The sequence below is a fragment of the Oculina patagonica genome, chromosome 5, assembly GCF_052425735.1.
Source record: "Oculina patagonica isolate OP01 chromosome 5, crgOcupat, whole genome shotgun sequence".
In the NCBI taxonomy this organism is placed as follows: Eukaryota; Metazoa; Cnidaria; class Anthozoa; order Scleractinia; family Oculinidae; genus Oculina; species Oculina patagonica.
The window spans coordinates 32,664,331-32,685,040 of NC_135762.1; the positions used below are offsets into that span (position 1 = coordinate 32,664,331).

The window sequence follows — 20,710 nt, forward strand, 5'->3', positions numbered from 1 at the left end:
AAGAGTTTGTTTTTCTTATTTTTCGGTTTCTATTAACAAAGCCGTACAGTTTGTTGAAATAGGGTATGTCTCACTGCATAGCAATCTGGAGGCTCAACAACAACAACAACAACAACAAGAAGCTTTATTTGCATAACTACAAGCCGCGCGAGACGGTACTAGACTGCTTCTAGTAGTTTTTGCAACTAGAAGCAAGTCAAAGTCAAAACCCTATTGGCATTTTTGCAGGGTAACTTAGAAAACGAATCTCTATTTGACGTTTCTTCATGTTGTTGATCGGAAAATCAACAAATGCTGCGCATGTTATTGCCATGCTCACTTTCCTCGAATTCTTTAAAAAACAAAGACTTCCATTTGTATTTGTAGATACAACGGCAAAATGATACCAGACACCATGAAGCTTCTTGGAGTGTACGATACCAGTGCAAATATGCAAGTATTTTACAGTCGGACTGAATACCAGAAATATCTAGAACAACAGTCTGGTGTTTCCGGGTCCGGTTTTGGATTCTACGGAGGTGTAAAAAACGCTTGGGGCAGCTCAACAACAAGTGGCGCGCAAAAATATCTCGCTGTCTTCGATATTGACGTCGACAGGTAAGCAAATTGTACTTTAACAAATTTTTCCTGATTGGATGTAGACAAAACACTGACCCCCAGCCCGTGGACGATTTGATTTGGACTACCCAATGGACTACCCTGCAATGAAAAGTTGTCTCAACTGAACTGAAACTTTATTTACCCTCGGTATTATGAGCCGTGTTACGGCTCTAGCAAGTATATGCTAATGAAACCGAGCATTTCCCAGTATACAACACAATGCGCAAAGATAGACCACAAAACCGGGAACTCCGTGCCCTACTCTTTTCGATAAGTGTGTGGGTTCTGTTGATTATAACACTGAAGATGTAGGAGACGGGGCCTACAGTTTATCGTCCTTATCCGAGAAGACTAGAATATCTAACCATTTGCAGATGTCATTGCAAAGGCAGCAGATTCTCCTCAAGTGTTTATCTTGTTGCTATAACCATTTTTGAGAACTTTGCTTCAGTAAACATGCGAACGGAAGGGCTATTCAGGCTTACCAGTTAGGCAAAAGAGCGTCACAGTTAGCATGATTAGCGAGTGCTCTGGTTAGCTTGTATGACTTTCCGGTTAGCCCGTTTACGGTTAGCTCTCAGATAAATAATGGTAATGGTAACACCATATGCACTTAAAATGTCAGGATTTGAAAAGTATTATTTATAAAGTCCTTTTAGGTGGTCTATAGGCTAGTCCATTGACCGGGGATTAGTGTTCTGTTGTCATCCGAACCGATTATTTGGCAAAAAGAGTTATCAACTAACTGACACATCTGCCATCATTCTTTCCAGTTTTCCATTTTTGCCGACATGAAACCATTCACAACGAGTTTCACTGGTATTCCAACCATCATAACGTACTGATGTGACTTTTTTCCAGATATGAGATCTTCATGGATGTGGTTAAGCCTGACAACTTGAACATTGGATTCCTTCGAGAGTTCATGATGCTTCCGACATCTTATTATGCACCAGGAGCAGCTCTCAAATTCCGTAAGTTTAATTTGACTTGAGTTGGGAGAGGCCGCAGCGGCCTAATGGTTAGTTGCGTTGTGTTCTTAGACAAGACACTTAACTTCACTTCTTGGACAAGACACTTTACTCTCACAGCGCCTCTTCTCTATCCAGTTGTATAAATGTATACCGGCGAATTAACCGCTGGGTGGTAACCCTGCGATGACCTACCATCCCATTCGTGGGCAGTAGATACTCCAAGTCGCTTTATATGCTGCTGACACCGGGTAAGCTCCGGCTTCATGGGCTACTAGACTCGAACGCAGACTTTACCTACCTTAAGGAAGGAAACCTGAAACAAAGGAAGTTTGGATCCCTATGGTGAGATACACTAATTTAAAATTAATGTTTCATTTGCAGAGGACTTCATTCAGCGCTTTGGAACTCACTACATCAAGGCAGGACGATTCGGCGGTCAACTCGAAATCCGCAAAAGCATGGATGCCAGCGAGGTGTCATCCCAATCAGAGTTCAGCCAAGTCATGGAATTTGAATTTAAATCGTTCTTTGCAAGTGCCGGTGCAAGAAGTAGTGACAAGGAAGGGGAGAGACAAAGATCTCAAACAAAAACCTCTTCCACATCAATGTCGATACAAGGTGGAAGTCAAGATATCGCTGCTGTCATTTCTGATGTGTACGCTCCCACGTTTAAAGCCGAGTTCAAGGAATGGCTGAAGTCTATCCCCCTGTTTCCCAAGGCTTTTAAATTTACGATCAGCCCAATAACAGATTTGTTGAATTTCCGATCTTCTGATCTCTTTCCCGCTGAAGCTGCAAGTTTTGGATGTGAGGCGCACAGAGCTGAGCTGAAGAAAGATCCTCAAACAAACAGATACTATTATAATGCCACTGTTAATGGAACAGTCGTGAAAGAGTTTTGTGATTATCTGAGCCGAGAAGCACTCGAGTACGCTATCCGCCAGAGGCGATCCTCACTAAAGAGAGCTATTGATGTGTATATGGAAGAGGTATTTGGTTTAGTTTTTTTTTCATCTTTGTACGTGTAAACGTAAGCTAACAAGAATATACAACAACAGGAGAGAAAACACGCCCTAGGGAAAAAACTCAAGACCTCGCTGTGATAGGAAGAGTGGGTCGCTATATCTGAGCTGTAGTCGTGGTGTTTTGATTCAAATGACTTTGAATAGTCATCAGTTTAAGTCATTTTTCTGATTACTCTCAAATTAAAGAAAACCCCAAAATAATAGTTTTCTAACATAGAAAAACAACAACGGAGTAACAAAAACCCGAAAACAAACCAGGATAGTTTCGACTGACCAAGATTAAGACGGATTACGAATGACAAACTTGAAAAAACTTGCCAATTTTTTCAAGATGTGTTGTCCGTGACGTTGCACCAGTTTAACTCTACCACATTTTAAGTGCCAAAACCTGGATGTGTTTCGTTAGCAGGGAAATTGAGATAAAATTTCTCAAATTTTCAACAGTTTTTCAACAGAAAAAGATCTTAAAATAAAAATGTCTGCAATTCTTGGTCCAACTAATTAAAGAACCTTAGAGGAGTCTTGAATACCAAAGACGAGGGCAATATATCTCGAGCTTTATAAATTATAGTCTTTGTGCTTTCGTATCTGTTACTTTTAATTCTCTAATTGCTAATGTATACTTTTCTTAGTTCTGTTATTATTTTTCCCATGGGTTTTTCAAATAGGGGTCCATTTCAGTCTCTGACATGTCGCTCCCTCCCGGAACACCAGGATGTCAAACACAAAACTTCAAGTACCAAATGAAAGCAGGGAGACCCAATTGGAAAGAAATGACCACGCACCAAGCTGCTTTTAAAGCGATCTTCAAAATGGACAACGACCTAACAGGTTCATACCATGGTATGGTTAAAATTCCCAGTCGCTTGGAGTGTACCGTAAGATACATCGGTGGGGAATGGGTCGTTAGCAAGGATGACGACAAATTCGACTTCTTCAGTGGGTGTAACCGTGGTGTCAGTGGCGAGGTGGACTCAGACGATCATTACATTTGCATTTATGGATTAGTGCTGAAATACGATGAAAGAATGGGCGCCCTTAATCTAGACGAGCGCGGCTTTAACATTTCCAAGCAAACGTTCACAACTCTAGACACTAACTTGATTGGCGGAGAGATCGCCCGTGTGGAATGGCCGGCTGACCATATCTTCCAAATGAGCGAGGTGGTTGGATATTTACCGTGCAATGTGAAATGGTCCAATGCGCTGCGCTTTAACCCCGGTGGAGAAGGAAGATGTCTCCATTTTACCGCTTCGACCAAAGGCACGGTGTTTGTCATCTTTTCTGTCATTCCTAAGGACAAGGACACTTGGTATTATGTGCAAATATCACCCTATGGAGTTGGAATCTTTAAGGTAACGCGATTTAAATAAAAAAACTGTTTTTCAGTTCTTACTTACTTCTCAGGGAGTACTCCTCAAAAACTTGGGGTGGGGGAGGGTCCGTCACGGTTCTTGATCAATCAAACAATCAACCAATCAAAGTTTATTTACCAAGGGTGACACGTAATAGTTTAGTAACTAATAAATTCGTGGCCCTCTTAAATATACTAATAGTTAAAAATCTACTTAAATCAATTTATATCTCGGCATTCTACAAAAGGGATTTATATTAAAAATGTCCTTACACCGAAAAGCCCTTTTCAGGAAGCCGTCAACAAAGTTTTTATTATATTGTATTGTGTTATTTTTTCAGTCGCAAACTCTGAAAGTATCAAGCTTGGATGTCGATGCGATTGGACTGGGAGATGAAATCCTGTATCAGCCTTACTTTGTTTGTGTTAAACAAGAGCCTGATGCTACTATTATAGAATACGGAAAAAGCCAAGGCACCACTGAAAAGGGAGAAATTTACCTATCCATGATTGACAAAGAGAAACCTGTTCTTCATGTACGATTCTACGCATTTGGCAATGGTGAGGATGTATTGGAAGTTACCGATGCCCATGTTCTCAAACGAAGCCTCACTACAGCAGAATGCAAAGGCGACACATCCAAAGATCCGGACACTAATATGTGTGTACAGAAATGCCACGAGATGTGCGACCCAGTAAAAGGTAGTAACATGAAATCTTCACCGGCATTATACAATGATGACGATGATGATAAAAATCATGTGTTAGCTTTTCTTGTCCCCTTGTGTCCACACTGCCAACTGAAAGCTAGAAATTTGAACTGGTTGTGCAACAGCGGTGCAGATAAATTTTAAATTTGTACACAAGAAAAGCTGGCGACTGATAATAAATCAATGGCCGTTTTTTAACTTCTAAGACGTTAAAGGCGTCTGGTATACAAACGGGACGCATTTAATGTACGGCTTTTCAGAAAAAAAAAATGGTTCTACACTCGAAGGACACTACACACGATCAGACGTTAAAGGCGTTTGTTTTATTTACTGTTTTTATACTAGTTAACGACGTCCCGTTTTTATACTAGACGGCGTTAACGTCTGAGGCGTTAAAGCTGTCCGATAAGAGCGTCGTTCAGACGCTCTTACGAAAAGACGTTAAAGCCATCAGACGTTAAAGGCGTATGTCTTATTTACCGTTTTAGACAGCTTTAACGTCTCAGACGGCTTTAACGTCTCTAGCATAAAAACGGCCAATGGCAAGTTGATCTTAACTGCACAGAGCAGCACATTAGGCCAAATAAAAATGTTTCGCAAATTTTCCCTTTTGCATGGTTTTAGGTTGTCAAGAATCCTGCCATAAAAAGCTGGACAAAGCGAATATCCGCGGGAGAGGCTTTGTCTTTTTGACAGCTGCAATAACACTACTAATTTTTTTCTTCTTTTTCTCGTCAGGTTGTAGAAGTACTTCAACTGGGGAGCCGTTGCCTACAGATTGCAACGCTTGTTTGTACTTCAAGCGAGTTGATACCGGGGAATGTGTAAAAACCTGTCCTGAAGGATTCAAGGAAAAAGATGCGACATGTGTTCCAAGTAAGCTTGTTTTGAATTATCAAAAAAGATCAAAAACTTTGTTCGTATGGTTATGGAAACATTTCTGCACTGTGGTTGGTAAGGTGGTGTACTGCTCTGGAGTTTGGATTGAGTGGTGCAGGGGGCCGTTTCTCGAAAGCCCTGGAAACTTTTTGGGCATGCCAGGCCATTTTTAAATATTTGTATGTAAAAAACAGAAAAGTGTGTAGGCCTGAAACTTTGTATGATGAGAACCTCTGTTCATATTAAAAATATGTGAATGAAAGAGCTATGTTATCAAAAGGGTTCGGGATTCTGCTAAGGATTTCCTGGGCGAGAAAACTTTTCGGGACCTTCGACACGCTGCCCCAAAGGAGAGCCGACTCGCAGGCTAGCCACCTTCAGAATCATTTATTCATCTGCAATCAATCTTTCCATTTAGTTAAATGTGAATACTTTCCCCTCTTTGTAATAAACATTTGTTCGCTTGTGCTTTAGAGGGCTGCCAGAAAAATCCATGCATGAACGGAGGGACTTGTAACGATCTTGGAGATGAGAAATATCAGTGCCAGTGTACAAAAGATTACCGAGGGGACCACTGTGGAATAGGTTTGTGTTATCTGCACTGAAGTAAGGGGATGTCCATTGATGCTTTCTTTTTTTCCACGAACAATCTGTAAATGGAACTCCCTTCCAGATAATATTGTAAATATAACGTCTGTAAATAGTTTTAAATCTAAGTTAGTTAATAGTTTTTAATATTTTATTGCATTAGTTTTATTTAGTTTTTAACATTTTTAACATTCATTTTAGTTTTTAATGGTTGGTGTGATATCTCTAGATTTTTACCGACCTAATTAAATGTAGATGTAGATGTAGATGTGATCATTTTTTTATGATTCAAATAGAAGCGAGGCATGGGGAGGACGATGGAATGGGGAAAGACTCTCAGAATTCCCCTCGCGCTTACATGCCCTCTCCCCAGCCTCTTCTCGGTGTAGGTCCTTCATAGCACTTGAGAACTGAAGATTACATTGATTCATTTTTAGTGTTTTACCTGTGCTGGGCTCTCTTTAAAGGGACTATGTTACGGGAAAACATTATTTAATTAAAGCGATTTTCGATTGAGTGTCTTAAAACCAAAACAAGAGATCACTCTTGCCAATCGAAAAAGACAATCTATTGAACCAAACAAAGCTCGAAGCAAATACATGTAGCTATGCAGCACGAAGCGCGGGAAAACTTGTGACACACGATTGGTTTTGGTTTTACTTTTGATTGGTTGAGAAAGTGGCCCAAGGTTTTTAAACCAATCACTAAGAGTAGTGATGCAAACCAATTAGCAAACTCAAATTAGAGCAGTTTTTACTTGAGTGTCGAAAGTAATTTGCAACTGCTTTGGTTTTGCATTACTTTGCTTAGTGAGTGGTTTAAAAATCTCGCGCCACTTTCGTAGCCAATTGTGACCCGCTCGCGCACGTTTTCCCGCGCTTCGTGCCAGCCACATGTATTTGCTTTGAGCTTTGATTGGCTGACTGGATTGTCTGTGTCCTTTGTGATTGGCCAGAGAAATTACTTTGGTTTTGGTTTTACTACACTCAATTGAAAACTGCTCTGTTTTCAAAACTCAAGTGAAACTGCTTTAACCAGCGACGTTTGTTTTTTTCCTGTCAGCCGCTAACCCATGTGATCCAAATCCGTGCAAAAATGGTGCAACTTGCGGAGAAGATCCTGAGAAAGCTTTCCGTTATAAGTGCGCATGCGCTTCAGGATTTAGTGGAGAAACGTGTGAAATTGGTAAATGGGATTGAATCTTGTTATGTGTGCAAATCTTGTATCGTACATTATTGTATACGACTAAGGCTGCTGAGATCAGTGAATCAAAAGATTAGTTTCTAACAACTCGATAGGGTAAAGTTCCTCATCTTGAACTCTTTTGTGAAGTAAAACATGTACAAACCAGGTAAAAAATCACCATTAAATTAAAACGAACGCGAAAACGAACGCGACTCGGAGCCGGCAAGTCTAAAGGCAAAGGCAGCCATGGCCGAGACGCGAGATTAACTTTATTAATCCAAACTTTGTAATGAATTATTTTTTTTTCCTTTAAAACTTTTAGATAATTGCCCTGATGGCTGGGACGAGTTTCAAGATTCATGTTACAAATATGAAGACTTGGATGCCACCTTAACAGCAGCCGATACCATTTGCAAAAAGATGAATGCCGAAGTCCTCGTAATAAATTCTAAGGAAGAGGATCAATTTATAAAGGGATTGATAGATGACTATGTCTGGCTGGGGATGAAGCTGAGTGGAGATGGCAGCTGGGGGCTTTTAAATGGCGAGGAACCAAGCTTTAACAGGATCAGTCCCAGGGATACTAGCTATCTTATTTCAAACTACAGAGACAACCGCTACGGTTCTTACCCAGGTCGCTACCATAATACTCGTTTTGAGTCTATATGTGCAATATTTGTATCTGATGGGTGGGCGCCCATTCGATGTTCCAGCCAGGCCTCTATCGTTTGTAAGCGCCCTATTTCCGGATAATTTTTGAAAAATGTTTCCACGTTCAATGTTGTCGTACGAAGAAAAGGAAACGTAACTAGGTCACGCTTTTACAACTGTTTACAAGTGTACACTGACAGGACAGGGAACTACACTCCAAACAAAACTGACAACATAATCATTCAGAAAATCACACTCCTCTTTTGAGAGATAAGTACCAAGGGTTTGCCCTTGTTTAAGCTGGAATCGACATACAGTTTTTTTTAGAGTTAGTTTTTCAGGTCCATTTTGTTATTTCCGTTGCAGACTCGCTACCTTAGGTCAAGTCCACACTGATACGGATAAATTTGAAAACGGAGTTTCCGCCTCGAAAACGAAAAAAAATGTTTTCTGTCCAAACTAATCCGGAAATATTTGAAAACGATGCGTTTCATCTCATACATCGTTGCAACGCACGAGCAGAGCTGTTGTTGACAGAGATCACACGACTATTTGAGACCGTTTGACGTCAGCGTTTTCGAAAAGCTCCGTTTTCGCCGTCCACACTATACCAACTAGCCGGTGTTTTCAAGTTTCTCCACTGCCGTTTTAGTGTGAATGGTTGGCTTATCAAGAGGAAAAAGATGCGTTTTCAAATTTATCCGGGTTAGTGTAGACGGGGCCTAAAAGACGTTAAAGTGACATAATGATAATTTTGTTTGAAAGTGCTGCACATTTAAAAAGTAAGAATATAATTTTGAGTGACGAGTAAAGTTTTTTACGCAATAATTTTGCAGTGTGTAGAAAAGTTACATTATGATATAGGACGATTTTTACTTGAGTGTCAAAAGTCATTTGTGTACTTATCTGCGCTAGCTGAAATTGCAAAGCGCCTATACGACTAGGTGAATTAACTTAAGTCAGTATTTTTTAAGCGATGACGTATAGCTGACGACGTCATCGCTTTATGGAGGCAGCGGACCGGCAGGATCTTTTTGTCTTTTTGTCTTTTTGTCGTTTTCGCGCGATCGAACAGAAATCAAGTTTAACTTAACAAGAAATCGCCGCGCAGAACTCCAAAGCAAAATACTCCCGTGCAGTCAGAATGGAACACCACAATGTATAAACGAAAGAGACTAAATTTTATATAATGGCATCTATTAGATTTGATAGACAGAAATTTCAAATTCTTATAAAATACAGGGCCACTGTGAGCAAGAGACCGTTTGACCTTTCTCGCAGCTGAAAAACTAGCTCCCGCGTATCGTGTGTCATTTATCGGAAGTCACACACTACTAACAATATAACGCAATCTACTGTTGTTCAATTGAGCAAATCTACGAAGAAAATGTATTATTATCGCTTTATGCAGGCAACCGACCGGCAGGATCTTTTTGTCCTTTTGTCTCTTTGTCCTTTTCGCGCAATCGAACAGAAAACAAGTTTAACTAAACAACAAATCGCCGCGTAGAACTCAAAAGCAAAATACTCCCGTGCAGTCAGAATGGAACACCACAATGTATAAACGAAAGAGACTAAATTTTATATGATGGCATCTATAAGATTCAGTAGACAGAAATTTCTAATTCTATAAAATACAGGGCCGCTGTGAGCAAGAGACCGTTTGGCACACTGCAATATAACGCAATCTACTGTTCTTCAATTGAGAAAATCTACGAAGAAAATGTATTATTATTTTTGCATCCTTGGCCTGTGCATTCATAACTACTGTATTTATTTGAATTCCATCAGATCCTAACTATGCTATTAAAATAATCACCAACATTGCTTCTTAGGTTTAAAAAATGTACACTACAATTTGATAACAGTCTTTATCACGCACAAGGTGTCGGCTACTTTTATTTACGTTTAGTTTTTGACAAATAATCAGTGGCGTAGCCAGGGGAGGGTTCCAGGGGTTCCGGAACCCCCCTTCGGGATATCGCAATAGCTAATTCAAGAGAAAAAATATTATTAGAACCCCCCTTTAATTCCGCCAGATTAGAAAAATGAAATTTTTGAGAAAATAAAATGAAATCTATAAAGTATCACCTTGTGTTTACAATTACAAAATTTCGTGTATACAAGCCTGCGTTGTACGTGTAGTGCGGATCAAGACCTACCAAACAGTGCAGTTCAGGCCTTGGCAGAATGTGACAGCGATTTTTATCCAAATGTGCACAAGTTGCTGCGCATCTTGTGTACGTTGCCAATTACTTCTGCAGAATGTGAGCGATCGTTCAGCACATTGCGCAGACTAAAGACATACCTGCGGGCTACAATGACCAGCGAGAGTCGGGACTTGCTCTTATGAACATACATTACAACAGACAAATTGATATTAGTGCAACAGTCGACATTTTTGCACGGAAGCATCCACGGCGCCTACTTCTGGCTGATATACTAGCTGACTAGTGAGTGACGGTACGCCGGGAGTGAATGGTACGTCGGAAAAATTACCTGGTACGCGGGATTTTGAGCTTCCCTTCTAAGAAATGCTAGCTTCAATTGACGCTAAAATTGCTAAAAATTTATGCTTAGAATCAAGGAGATGCCATTTCTGGGGACCGCAAATTTCAAAATTTCCCGGGGGAGCATGCCCCCGGACCCCCCTAGAGGAGGAGCGCCTCCGGCGCTCAGTTTTACCTTCGCAAATACAATTCACATTTGGAACCCCCCTATACAAAAATCCTGGCTACGCCCCTGATAATAAATAATAATAATTCAAAATCATGTTAGACCCTTTGTGAAATGGCATCGCTTCTGCATGCACTGCATGCCGTTTATCTTAAAAAGGTGATTGTGTGGTGCCGGTTTTTTTTTTGTATGTGTAAGACTGAGGGGCAATGTCGCTTTGTCGTGTTCTCGGCAAAACACTTTTACTCCCTTTTACTTTGCTCAGCAGGGCAATTTTGTTTATTTCGCGTGTAAATCAATGGTTTCAGGTTTGAGGAACATTGCTCTAATATTTCTAGAGATATCCTTGATTCAGTGGCTTATCCCTTTGTGGAACAATTTATGTCGTCATCACTTTCCTAATTTGCAGAATACAAATACGTAGATTTCTCTCAAACGAAAGAAGGTATTTTTTTTTTTAAAAAAACGCCATTCTTCTTTATTTTGACAAGTATTTAAAATAAGCCGCAATTATTTTTTACTTCACGTGAGTGGAGCCTACCAACAATATTGTTTATTTTCCAGCTTAGGGTAAACAAAAGTCTTTAATTATAAACTTCTGAGGTAAAACGTCTTCAAATACTTGAGCGAAAAATCTTCAGCGTTTCAGCGTTGGATATTTCAAGCTGTTTTTAATTTAGATACTGTTCAACGAAAAAAAAATCAGGTTCGTCGATGGAAGTTTAATTTAGAGGTTAAATTTTTTAACGGACGCTTGCTAGCGCTCTAAAAGTGAGAGAAAATCTAGCATATTTCGGATTCTTGACGTCATTGTTACGTCAGTCAGCTTTTGGAGTTACAAACATTACCAAATATGGTCAAGCATCCTTGGGCACGCTTTAATTCCTCGCGAAGCGAGAGCCGAAGGCCGAGCGTAGCGGGGTGTATAATTTTGTCCCTCAAAGGGCTCAGGCGGGATGAAATATCGTGTGGAGTTTACGGTCATATTTGTGAGCTTGGTGTCTGGCGGAAATGACGTCACACGGCCGCGCGCTGGTGGCCCAATGGTGTGAGCGTCGAACTTCAAATCAGATCTTCGGGACTGAGGGCGGGGGTTCGAATCCGGCTAAGGTTTTTCTTTTTATTATTATTATTCGAATCCTGAGCCTTTCATTTTTATCGTTTTTCTTTTCGGATTAAAATAACACTGATTTCCACATAATACTCCCTCAACGCCTATTCAGGCTAAAACCTTTCATGGCCATCAGGGGCGCGTGGGCGGAGGGTTCGAATCCGGCTCCTGCCGTTCGTTCTTCTTTTTTTTTAATGCCCTAAAATAAATGTCCAAAATGCGAATATTCAATAATTTGTCGATGATTTTGAAAATAGCCTGCGCTTCCCAACGCTTTATACCTCTTTACGAACCAGAAAGAGCCGCCATTTTCAAAGCGGAGTAGACCCTGGGAACGAGGGTGTCGCGACCATGTCCCTTACTAGGCAACAATAACAAATCACCGGTTAAACCGGTTATCACTCCTTAGTTAAAACACCCCCCTCCCTCCCTCCCCAACCCAGAGCTTCGCGAGGCCCTGCGAGTCACGTATTACTAGTTTAAAATTGTCAATGAAGCATGTCAGATCATGTCAGATCAGGCGGCCTGTACCCGTGTACTGAGTACTGAAGACGCCATGGTCGCCATAGCGTACTAAAATGTCAAAAGAACTTCTTATTCAGGATTCGGGATTGTGATTGTCTTTTCGGTGCGCACAATAGTTCAGGAAAGGTTAGGAAGTTATATTTTGGTAGTATTACGCAAAGAAACTGGGAACTCTGACGTTATTAGTGTTCAGGCCTGTAAAAATCCATATTTTTTTGGCGTTGAAATAAATGCATTTCCTAGTTTTCTTCTTGAAATGGATCCATGAACTATAAAATATTAAAACGAATTTCCACTCTTTAGTTTGCTATGAACTGTACTGCCACACGTAACGGAATACAAGAAATTAGACACGGTGCATTGACCGTTATCTCTTGCCGTTATATTTTCCGCGAAGCGTGATTTAACACCCACTTTGCTTTTCGACCTTTTCAAAATCCTTTACGTTCTTGATTCCGCAACCGCCTTTATCCTTCCACATGGAAACCGGATTATTTTTCTCTAAGAAGCATGACTTTGCAATATTCTCAATTCGACGACTTCGGACTTTGGCTGAAAATATTGAACAAGTATTTTAAGGTACTAGCAAAGTGGCACTTCTTGATACACTACAAATAATTTCTTCCGTTTTCGTCACTTGTTTAATAAGTTAAGTTTTTATACGTGTGATTTCATCAGGAACTGTTTTTAAGATTTCCTTCAGTTTTCAAACAGTTGAAATAAAGTTCAAAATCTGTCATCGATCCTATTATAACAAGAGAACAAGAAATAACAAGAACAGGAACTTGTTTCGGCATAACTACAAGAAGGTCAACATCGAGCAAAATATTTGGAGTAAACTTTGTGTTCGAGATAGGATCGGCCGGTTGCAATCAACTCCGATTCTGACGATTGTTTAATAGTTCCTTGTTCATCTTGATACCCTGGGAAACATAAACTAAACATAAAACAAACAACATTGTCAACCGCGTGCCCATTTCATCAAAATGCAAACATCACGCGAGCAGTCGGCAATTTCACTTCCGGTTAATTTACCGAAGAGAGGTTACGCTTCGATGAAAAGATAACGCTTTTAATACCTTGGGCTTTACTGATTATCATGTTCATCGGAGAGCAATTTTTGCTAGAACCTAGCTTCTTAAGTCCTAAGCTACCGAGGAATATTGATTAAAGACGCTATCTCGGCTTAAATTAGACATTACGTAATACAAGACGACCAGTCACCATTATAAAGATGACAGACAGGTCAACAGCTGATGACTGGATTCGTACAAGTTGCTCAAAGCGCGACGAATACTTCCTTGTTGTGATTTCTTGAGCAATAAACACTTTTATGATTATTCGCCGGTAAAAGTCGCCAGAAGAACTGTTGTACAAATTTTACAAATTAAAAATCTGTTCAACAGTGTTTATTTGCAAATTAAATTAACCGGAAACGGAACAGAGTGGAAGCAGAGTGTTGTGCGTTCTAACATGTGATTGGTCAGTCGAGAGTCACTCCACTGTTTATGGCTTCGACGCATGCGTCACTTGTTGAGAGCTTCCTCTTGTCTTCAAGTTTTGTATTTTGCAGCAAATTATTTTAGTTGTTCAAAAAGTTATAGGGTCTCGGTTTCCTTTTGCAGTAAACATTTTGTTAGTGCCATGAGGCAGAGAAAGGATATTTCGTCTATTGCTTGAGTTTCAGCGAATGGTAGCGCTTGCTTAATTTATCGCAGGAAATTTGTCGCACCTGTACTCCTTCGATATTCCACAACAACCGGTCACAGAAACTTTACACAGCTTATGTTCCGCGACGGAGAAGTTCAGTGTTTCGCAAGACAGCGATCTAAGAGACGCCATGAAGAAAGAATCGACTCCTAAACACAATGGCAGAGACTGAAAACCGAGGTAGGCAAAGATTTGCGTAATATATCATTGCATAAGCGACAGTTATAAAATAGAAAATCGTTAGCTTATATTTAAAGAGCTGGCCAAGATTCTTCAATAATTATCTGGAGCTGTAAGCTGTACACCGTTCTCGCTGAACTCAAGCTTACACTGGCCATTTTTGAATAGTTTTTCTTTAGTTTAGATAATTTAGGTCGAGATTTTGTCGCGGTTGTCACCGTTTGATCGATGGAGCCGGTTACGTCGATATTTATCGACATTACCGTCTGACTTGCCTTTAGTCACCAAACTATTGAGATCAATACAAGTTTCGCAAAGCATAAGTTTCTGATCTTTAGTTTCAGATGATGGCAAAGCTTCCAGCGCAGTTGAAAATGGTTTTGTTTTGCCGTGGGGACAGCCTCCCGAACGGCAAACATCCACGACAGGTTCGGATGTGACTCCCGGCGAGTTCGTCCTGAGGACATTGTTTGCCGAGTTCACTGTGCTCGCGGAAAAGAAGATCGAAACTATTCTGAGCGAACCTTTGGTGAGTCTTTGCATAAATATTGGGTTTTACTGCACTGGGGTTGTTGACGGCGAGATTAGCGAAAGATTAGAGGGCGGAATTTATTTTTGGTTTGAGTGGGTATCGGAAATTTACACTGTACTCGCGCGCGAGTTTTGTTTACAACTTTTGACCTTATGTGTAGTGTCCGATTTAGGAATAATTGATCGATCCAAATTTATCTGATAACAATTGAAGATTTTCCTGCTAAATGTGGGTGTTTTTGACTAAAAATGTTGGTCTATTTTGCACCTAATGGGCTTGATAAAATGCCCACTGTGAGAAAACAATGCTTGAACGCCACACAGCTTGTATATAGTGCTGGTGAGTCTATTTTGCTAAATGTTTTGTTATAAGTATCATTTTCGGGGTCATAAGAAACATTTGAAACAGTCTTTTTGCAGTGACCCTAAATTCTAAAAAAGCCTCTGCAACTGGGATATTTTTACCATGCAAAAATGCAGTAATCTCGTGATTCGTGTGTAAACACCAAATATTTTTTCTGGGTTTGTGTACATAGTCAACTGGTGCGTAACAAATGGTCATCAGCAAGCACATGCTCTCGGTTTTCGATCTTGTTTTGAATTATTTAGCGCAGTGCTGACACCTCTAGCTACCCATGGCTAGAGTGAAAGATAAATTTTACTCCTGGGATGTAATTTATCACTGATAAATCTTCGAATCAAGTGCACAGATTGAGATAAGACTATTTTCACCAAGTGTATAAATGTCTGTCTGTCATTAATGCACCAAAAGGTGACATACCTCATTTCTCTTGGGATCACGTGTTGTGCTCTCCTGATGTGAGGTATTAATAATTATTTGTTCAGTAGTATTGTTTTTATTATGTGTTTGTATGGCGTGATCATTAAGTTGAATTACGTAGGTGCAGTGTATGCATGGGTAGTCATGTATATATGGCTGATGCCACGACATTGTACTTTTTGTGTAGTACTTTGTTGTTTGGTATTTGAATAAAGAGTCCAAAGGGACCAGCTCAAACTTAAATTCCAACAAGTGAAGTTAATGTTAGTTCTGTATTTTTTATTCTGTATATGGTTTCAAGAGAACCTGAATGTAAAATACACTTGGTCGCTTAGGCATGACAGAGATCTTGTCAGTCAGAACAGCACATCTACGTCGTCTTTTAAAAACTCCACTTCATTGATATTGGACCTACCTGTTATTTTGTTGAAATGTCCATGACTCATAATGAGTAAACTTAAAACTTCATAAGAATTAATTCTCTTATAAAGTGTGCAGTTAAAAAAATTTCCATACCTGCCTGATGGAAGGTCATTGTAAAAATTCCGAGTGGATGCAGAGTAGATCAGAATCCAAAATTTTTACCACCACCTCTTTAAATTTTTTAGGTGGGGGGAGGGGATTGCAGGGGGGATTAAACCAAAAAACTTTCTGTGAAGGGGTGGAGGGTGGGTGGGCAGAGGGTATGGGAAAAATCCCTTCTGTGGGGGAGGTATGGATAATTATAGCTTACAAAAATTAACATTTATTTGATCATGTTGTTTTTTACAGGAGAGGCCAGTGTCCAAGTCTCTTCAGAAAGGAGAAGATCCTCAGTTTGATCAGGTGGGTATTATAAAAAATGAAGCAGGAGGCCCAATGCTATTGCTTTACCACTCGAAAATAAAATTCATATCTTCGCGCCGCCGTGTAATATCCTCTATATAGTAAATAATAAAGATGGTAAATTTCAAGCTCGGTGATAAATAGTGAAGAAATTATTCAACATGACACGAGCGTGGGACAAAGAAAAAATCTGAGTCCCCGACGGGAATCGAACCCATGGCCTCCCAGATACCGGTTGGGCGCTCTAACCAACTGAGCTACGAGAGACTCGTTGTGAGCTGGGCCATTTACTAGGTTGATATATGACACGCGTCCTGCATACTGCTAGGATCAGCAACGTGTGTCATATATCAACCTAGTAAATGGCCCAGCTCACAACGAGTCTCTCGTAGCTCAGTTGGTTAGAGCGCCCAACCGGTATCTGGGAGGCCATGGGTTCGATTCCCGTCGGGGACTCAGATTTTTTCTTTGTCCCACGCTCGTGTCATGTTGAATAATTTCTTCACTATCCTCTATATACTATGGAAACCGGGAAAAGCTCCGGCCTGATGGGCCACTAGGCTTGAATGCTGACTTTACCTTTTTTTTTTACCTGTGTCTGTAATCTATTATTATTATTATTATTATTATTATTATTATTATTATAATTATTATTATCATTTAATACTTAAAAATGCTTTTTTTCAGTTGCTGAATTCTCTACATATTGTAGCAGAATACAGTCTTTCATCTCTTCTAAAGACACTGTTTAAGTGGTATGAGAAACAGGTAAGAGAGCTATTTGACAGAAATGATTAACCACACTTTAAAGTCCTTTTATTTTGCTATCTTTAAGTTTTATTTTGTCTGTCAAATGACTTGTCTTTTTTTGTAACAGTCAAGCTGCTTAATTTTTGTGCAAAGCTACCTTAAATATTTAATTAGTGATTTCTTGGATTTCTATTTCCCCAGCAAAACAAAACTGGCGAGTCAGAAACAGATGGGCATAAAGGCAAGATCAACATCACAAGGCCTAAAGGGTATGGTACACTGTATATATACACAAACACTCTGTAGTGCTTTAGTCAACTTAAACAGTTGATTTGTCACTTTGTGCCCATAATATCCCATTCTGTAGGAAGAAATCTGTAATTTTACCTGAAGAATTCCATGCCTTGAGCAATTTAGGTCTGAAGAGATTGGTGTAGTGTCTGTAATTGGTTGGTACTTCACGTCACAGCTGTTTTGTCGAATAAAATTGTGACAGAAATTTTCTGCTTTTGTCAACTCAGATGTGTGACAATTACATTATAGACAAGCTGTTTTTCAAACATTCTCTCAATTGTGTCTTTATAATTAATGCCTTTCATTTAATTTCAATATTTTGAATATTTAATATTAATATTCAGTGTTGTTTGTTGAACTAGTGGCAGTGAATCACCCAAGCTCCAAAGTAAATTCCATGTTAACAAAGATCATCTCACAGAAAGGAGAGATGTAAGTACCAGCACCACTAAAAAAACTCTCCCCCTTTTGTGCCTTTCTTGTTTCATTTTTTTTATTTTTTCTGCTAAAGATTGCTTTTCCCATCATGTTTGTGTATGTTCTGTGTTCAGGTTGTTTTTATTTTCAAGTTGTGTTCTTTTTATTTTTCAGCTTGCTGTGGACTTCTTGTTTTGTTTAGCTCTTATTGAGGTCCTAAAACAGGTGAGTAGAGAGAGGTCTGTCTTCCTTGAGATTTGTTACCAAATTGTTTGTGACCTAAGGGTGAATTAGATGGTACGATTTTGCCTAGGATTATCGCATGTGACGTGCTTACACCATGACTACAACACAAATCACATCGTGATAATCAACCTACCACATCATTACGACAGGTGCTGGTGCACGTTAATAGTCCCAAGTCATGTCGTAGGCCTGTCGTAAGCTTGTCGCATGTGAGAAAGTCCTACCGTGTAAATTGGCCATAGTGGATCTTTGTGACCCTCATGACATCACCATGGTTATAAAAATTGGTTTTTGCTTAATTAACGTTTCCGATTTTTTTCCAGTTGCCTGTTCACCCAGTGGATGATGAGTATATTCAGTACATCCTATCACTGGCATTCAGGCATTTTAAACAAAGAGACAGTTATGCTACTGCTCCCACAGCTGGCAGTGGGGAAATTATCGCTGCTCTGTATGCTGAAGTTGTTGGTGTGCTGGCACAGGCTTGCTTTCTTCCCGTCCGGAAAAGATTTGTGGCTGAGTTCAAGGAGCATCAAAACAATCCTTCATCTTTTGTGAATATTATTTATGGAATGAAGTATTTAAGAATTAAGGTTTGTGGATCTAGCTTTGTTACCAGTGTTAGCTATACGATCACCCTTTTTTATGCAGATACATTTTAAATTCTTTTAAATTTACTATTAATTTTTTATAATTATATTGATTTTCAGTTATTTCCAGTTGAGGAGTTGGAAGAGTCATTTAATTTTATGAGGGTGAGTATATATATATATATATATGTTGTGGTTTAATTTTTTCTTTGGTTTAAAAATTTTCAAGCCAGTTTGATTTTTATTTCCCTTTGTTTCAGATTATGTTAATGAACATAAGACAATGAAAAATAAAAATCAAACTGGTTTGAAAAATTTTAAACCAAAGAAAAAATTAAACCACAACATATATATCAGTAAAAATAATTATTATGCTAAAATTAATTTATTTTGAGTTAAAATTTGTCAATAATGAACTAGCTGTTAGTGATTTCAGAATCACGTTTACTTAAAATAATTAAGGTGGCTCTGAACATGTTTTGAAAGTTGTGAATTAACTTTCTGGGTGAAGCTATGAATGTTTGAATCACCTGCTGCTCATAAATTTTCAAGGAATGAACTAAACTTTTAAACTTGGCAAAAAAAATTCAGTCGTGGCTCGAAGAGCTCTTTGATTTATGTTTTACATCACAAGTTTTGTAATAATTATTCATTAATTGATATGTGATTAATTTCAATAAATTTTGCTTTTGTCTTTTTATATATTTTTAATTTGTTTGCAGGAATGTGCTGCCATGTTTATAGACTCCAGGGACAAGGAAGTAAAGCATGCATTTGCTCTGATGTTTGTGGAAATCCTCCTTCCTGTGGCTGCCGGAGCCAACAGAGAGCTGAATGTGCCTGCTTTAAAGGGCTTTGTGGACATGATGTATCATCATGCATTCGATCTCACAAAGAAGACCAGACACAGTCAAGTAAGTGAAACACCTGCGGTACCTGAGGCAGGGGATGCAATGGGTGCATCTTCACCCCCCTCCCCACAGGCCACAAAGGTCCGCCTAATCAAGGTGTGAGTTTTAAAATAACTCTCAGTATGCAGAAAATTGGCCTTCAAAAACTTGATCTTTTATAATTTTCTGGTTGAAAATACCCCAACACCCCCCTAGAAGCTCACACTTCTGGTGCTCGCACCCACCCATGCAAAATTGTGCCTACAGCCCTTTATTTGCAATACAGCTGATAAATGGAAGAATGTAGCTAACTTTTGAAACTTGTGGGATTTTTTTGCTATTTTACCTGACTGCCAGCTTTAATCTACATCCTTGTGCATGTATTGCATTTATTAATAATATTTTTTATTTTCCGTTGCAGCCCATCTATCCACTTGTGACTGTGCTGCTTTGTGTCAGCCAAAAAGCTTTTTTCCTCAGCAGTTGGCCAAGTTTCCTGAATATGTGCTTGGGAACACTGAAGGTAACTTATGATCCTTCCAGTAAAAAAAAAACTAACTAGAAAGCAATTTCATGTACATTGTAAATAGTAAAACAGACAAAATAATACAAGCAAGCTCAAAGAGGCTAACAAGTTACAACCAAACAAACAAAGAAAGAAATAACACACTCAGACAATGAAAGACAGATAAAGTCACACATCAAATGAAAACATACAAAAGATAAACAAACAGACAATAAAACAAAATGAGCAAACAAAAAGCACTGATAGAAAGAAACAACATGACATTCGCACACAAAAAAGGAAAAATCTGTACTTACAGTATTAAAAGAGACAGCAAAGGGATAAACAGACAAACAAGGAAACAAACGCAAATGTACAAACTTGCAAAATAAAAACAAACAAACAAAAAAGACAAATAGACAGACAAACAAGTGAAAACATTAACACAAAAAGCAAGGGATCTCCTGAAAACAATAAACAAACAAATTAAACAAACAAACAACTCAGAGAAGCAAAAACTGTTCCTTGTCCCACTTTAATTCCTTCTTAAATACGTACTGCACATTTAAGTGTAAATTGTACAAAAAATGTACAAGTCATATTGATGCCTTATTTTTATCCTATTTGTAGCAAAAAGATGTAAAGATGCAGAAAGTAGCAATGGAATGTTTATACAGATTAGTTTGGTTAGTAATTTCAATATTTGATTGTAT

At 39.1% G+C, this 20,710-nt stretch overlaps 2 protein-coding genes across 2 annotated transcripts in view; both read left to right on the forward strand.

Annotated features, from left to right (window-relative positions):
* The window catches only part of LOC144655146 (uncharacterized), a 31,296-nt gene extending 22,310 nt beyond the window's left edge, over window positions 1–8,986 (forward strand). Inside the window, exons 8-16 of the mRNA XM_078515360.1 lie at window positions 367–597; window positions 1,462–1,574; window positions 1,956–2,563; window positions 3,268–3,954; window positions 4,295–4,655; window positions 5,402–5,539; window positions 6,017–6,127; window positions 7,193–7,315; window positions 7,638–8,986. Coding sequence (XP_078371486.1) covers window positions 367–597; window positions 1,462–1,574; window positions 1,956–2,563; window positions 3,268–3,954; window positions 4,295–4,655; window positions 5,402–5,539; window positions 6,017–6,127; window positions 7,193–7,315; window positions 7,638–8,068 — 2,803 coding nt within the window. The 3' untranslated portion in view covers window positions 8,069–8,986. The remainder of the gene's footprint in view (window positions 1–366; window positions 598–1,461; window positions 1,575–1,955; window positions 2,564–3,267; window positions 3,955–4,294; window positions 4,656–5,401; window positions 5,540–6,016; window positions 6,128–7,192; window positions 7,316–7,637) is intronic.
* Window positions 8,987–13,819: 4,833 nt separating this feature from the next.
* LOC144655147 (protein furry homolog-like) overlaps window positions 13,820–20,710 on the forward strand; it is a 7,440-nt gene continuing 549 nt past the window's right edge. Inside the window, exons 1-12 of the mRNA XM_078515361.1 lie at window positions 13,820–14,168; window positions 14,507–14,697; window positions 16,252–16,305; window positions 16,993–17,073; window positions 17,257–17,324; window positions 17,712–17,781; window positions 17,941–17,991; window positions 18,336–18,605; window positions 18,723–18,767; window positions 19,325–19,516; window positions 19,914–20,015; window positions 20,628–20,683. Of these exons, the coding sequence (XP_078371487.1) occupies window positions 14,147–14,168; window positions 14,507–14,697; window positions 16,252–16,305; window positions 16,993–17,073; window positions 17,257–17,324; window positions 17,712–17,781; window positions 17,941–17,991; window positions 18,336–18,605; window positions 18,723–18,767; window positions 19,325–19,516; window positions 19,914–20,015; window positions 20,628–20,683 (1,202 nt within the window). The 5' untranslated portion in view covers window positions 13,820–14,146. The remainder of the gene's footprint in view (window positions 14,169–14,506; window positions 14,698–16,251; window positions 16,306–16,992; window positions 17,074–17,256; window positions 17,325–17,711; window positions 17,782–17,940; window positions 17,992–18,335; window positions 18,606–18,722; window positions 18,768–19,324; window positions 19,517–19,913; window positions 20,016–20,627; window positions 20,684–20,710) is intronic.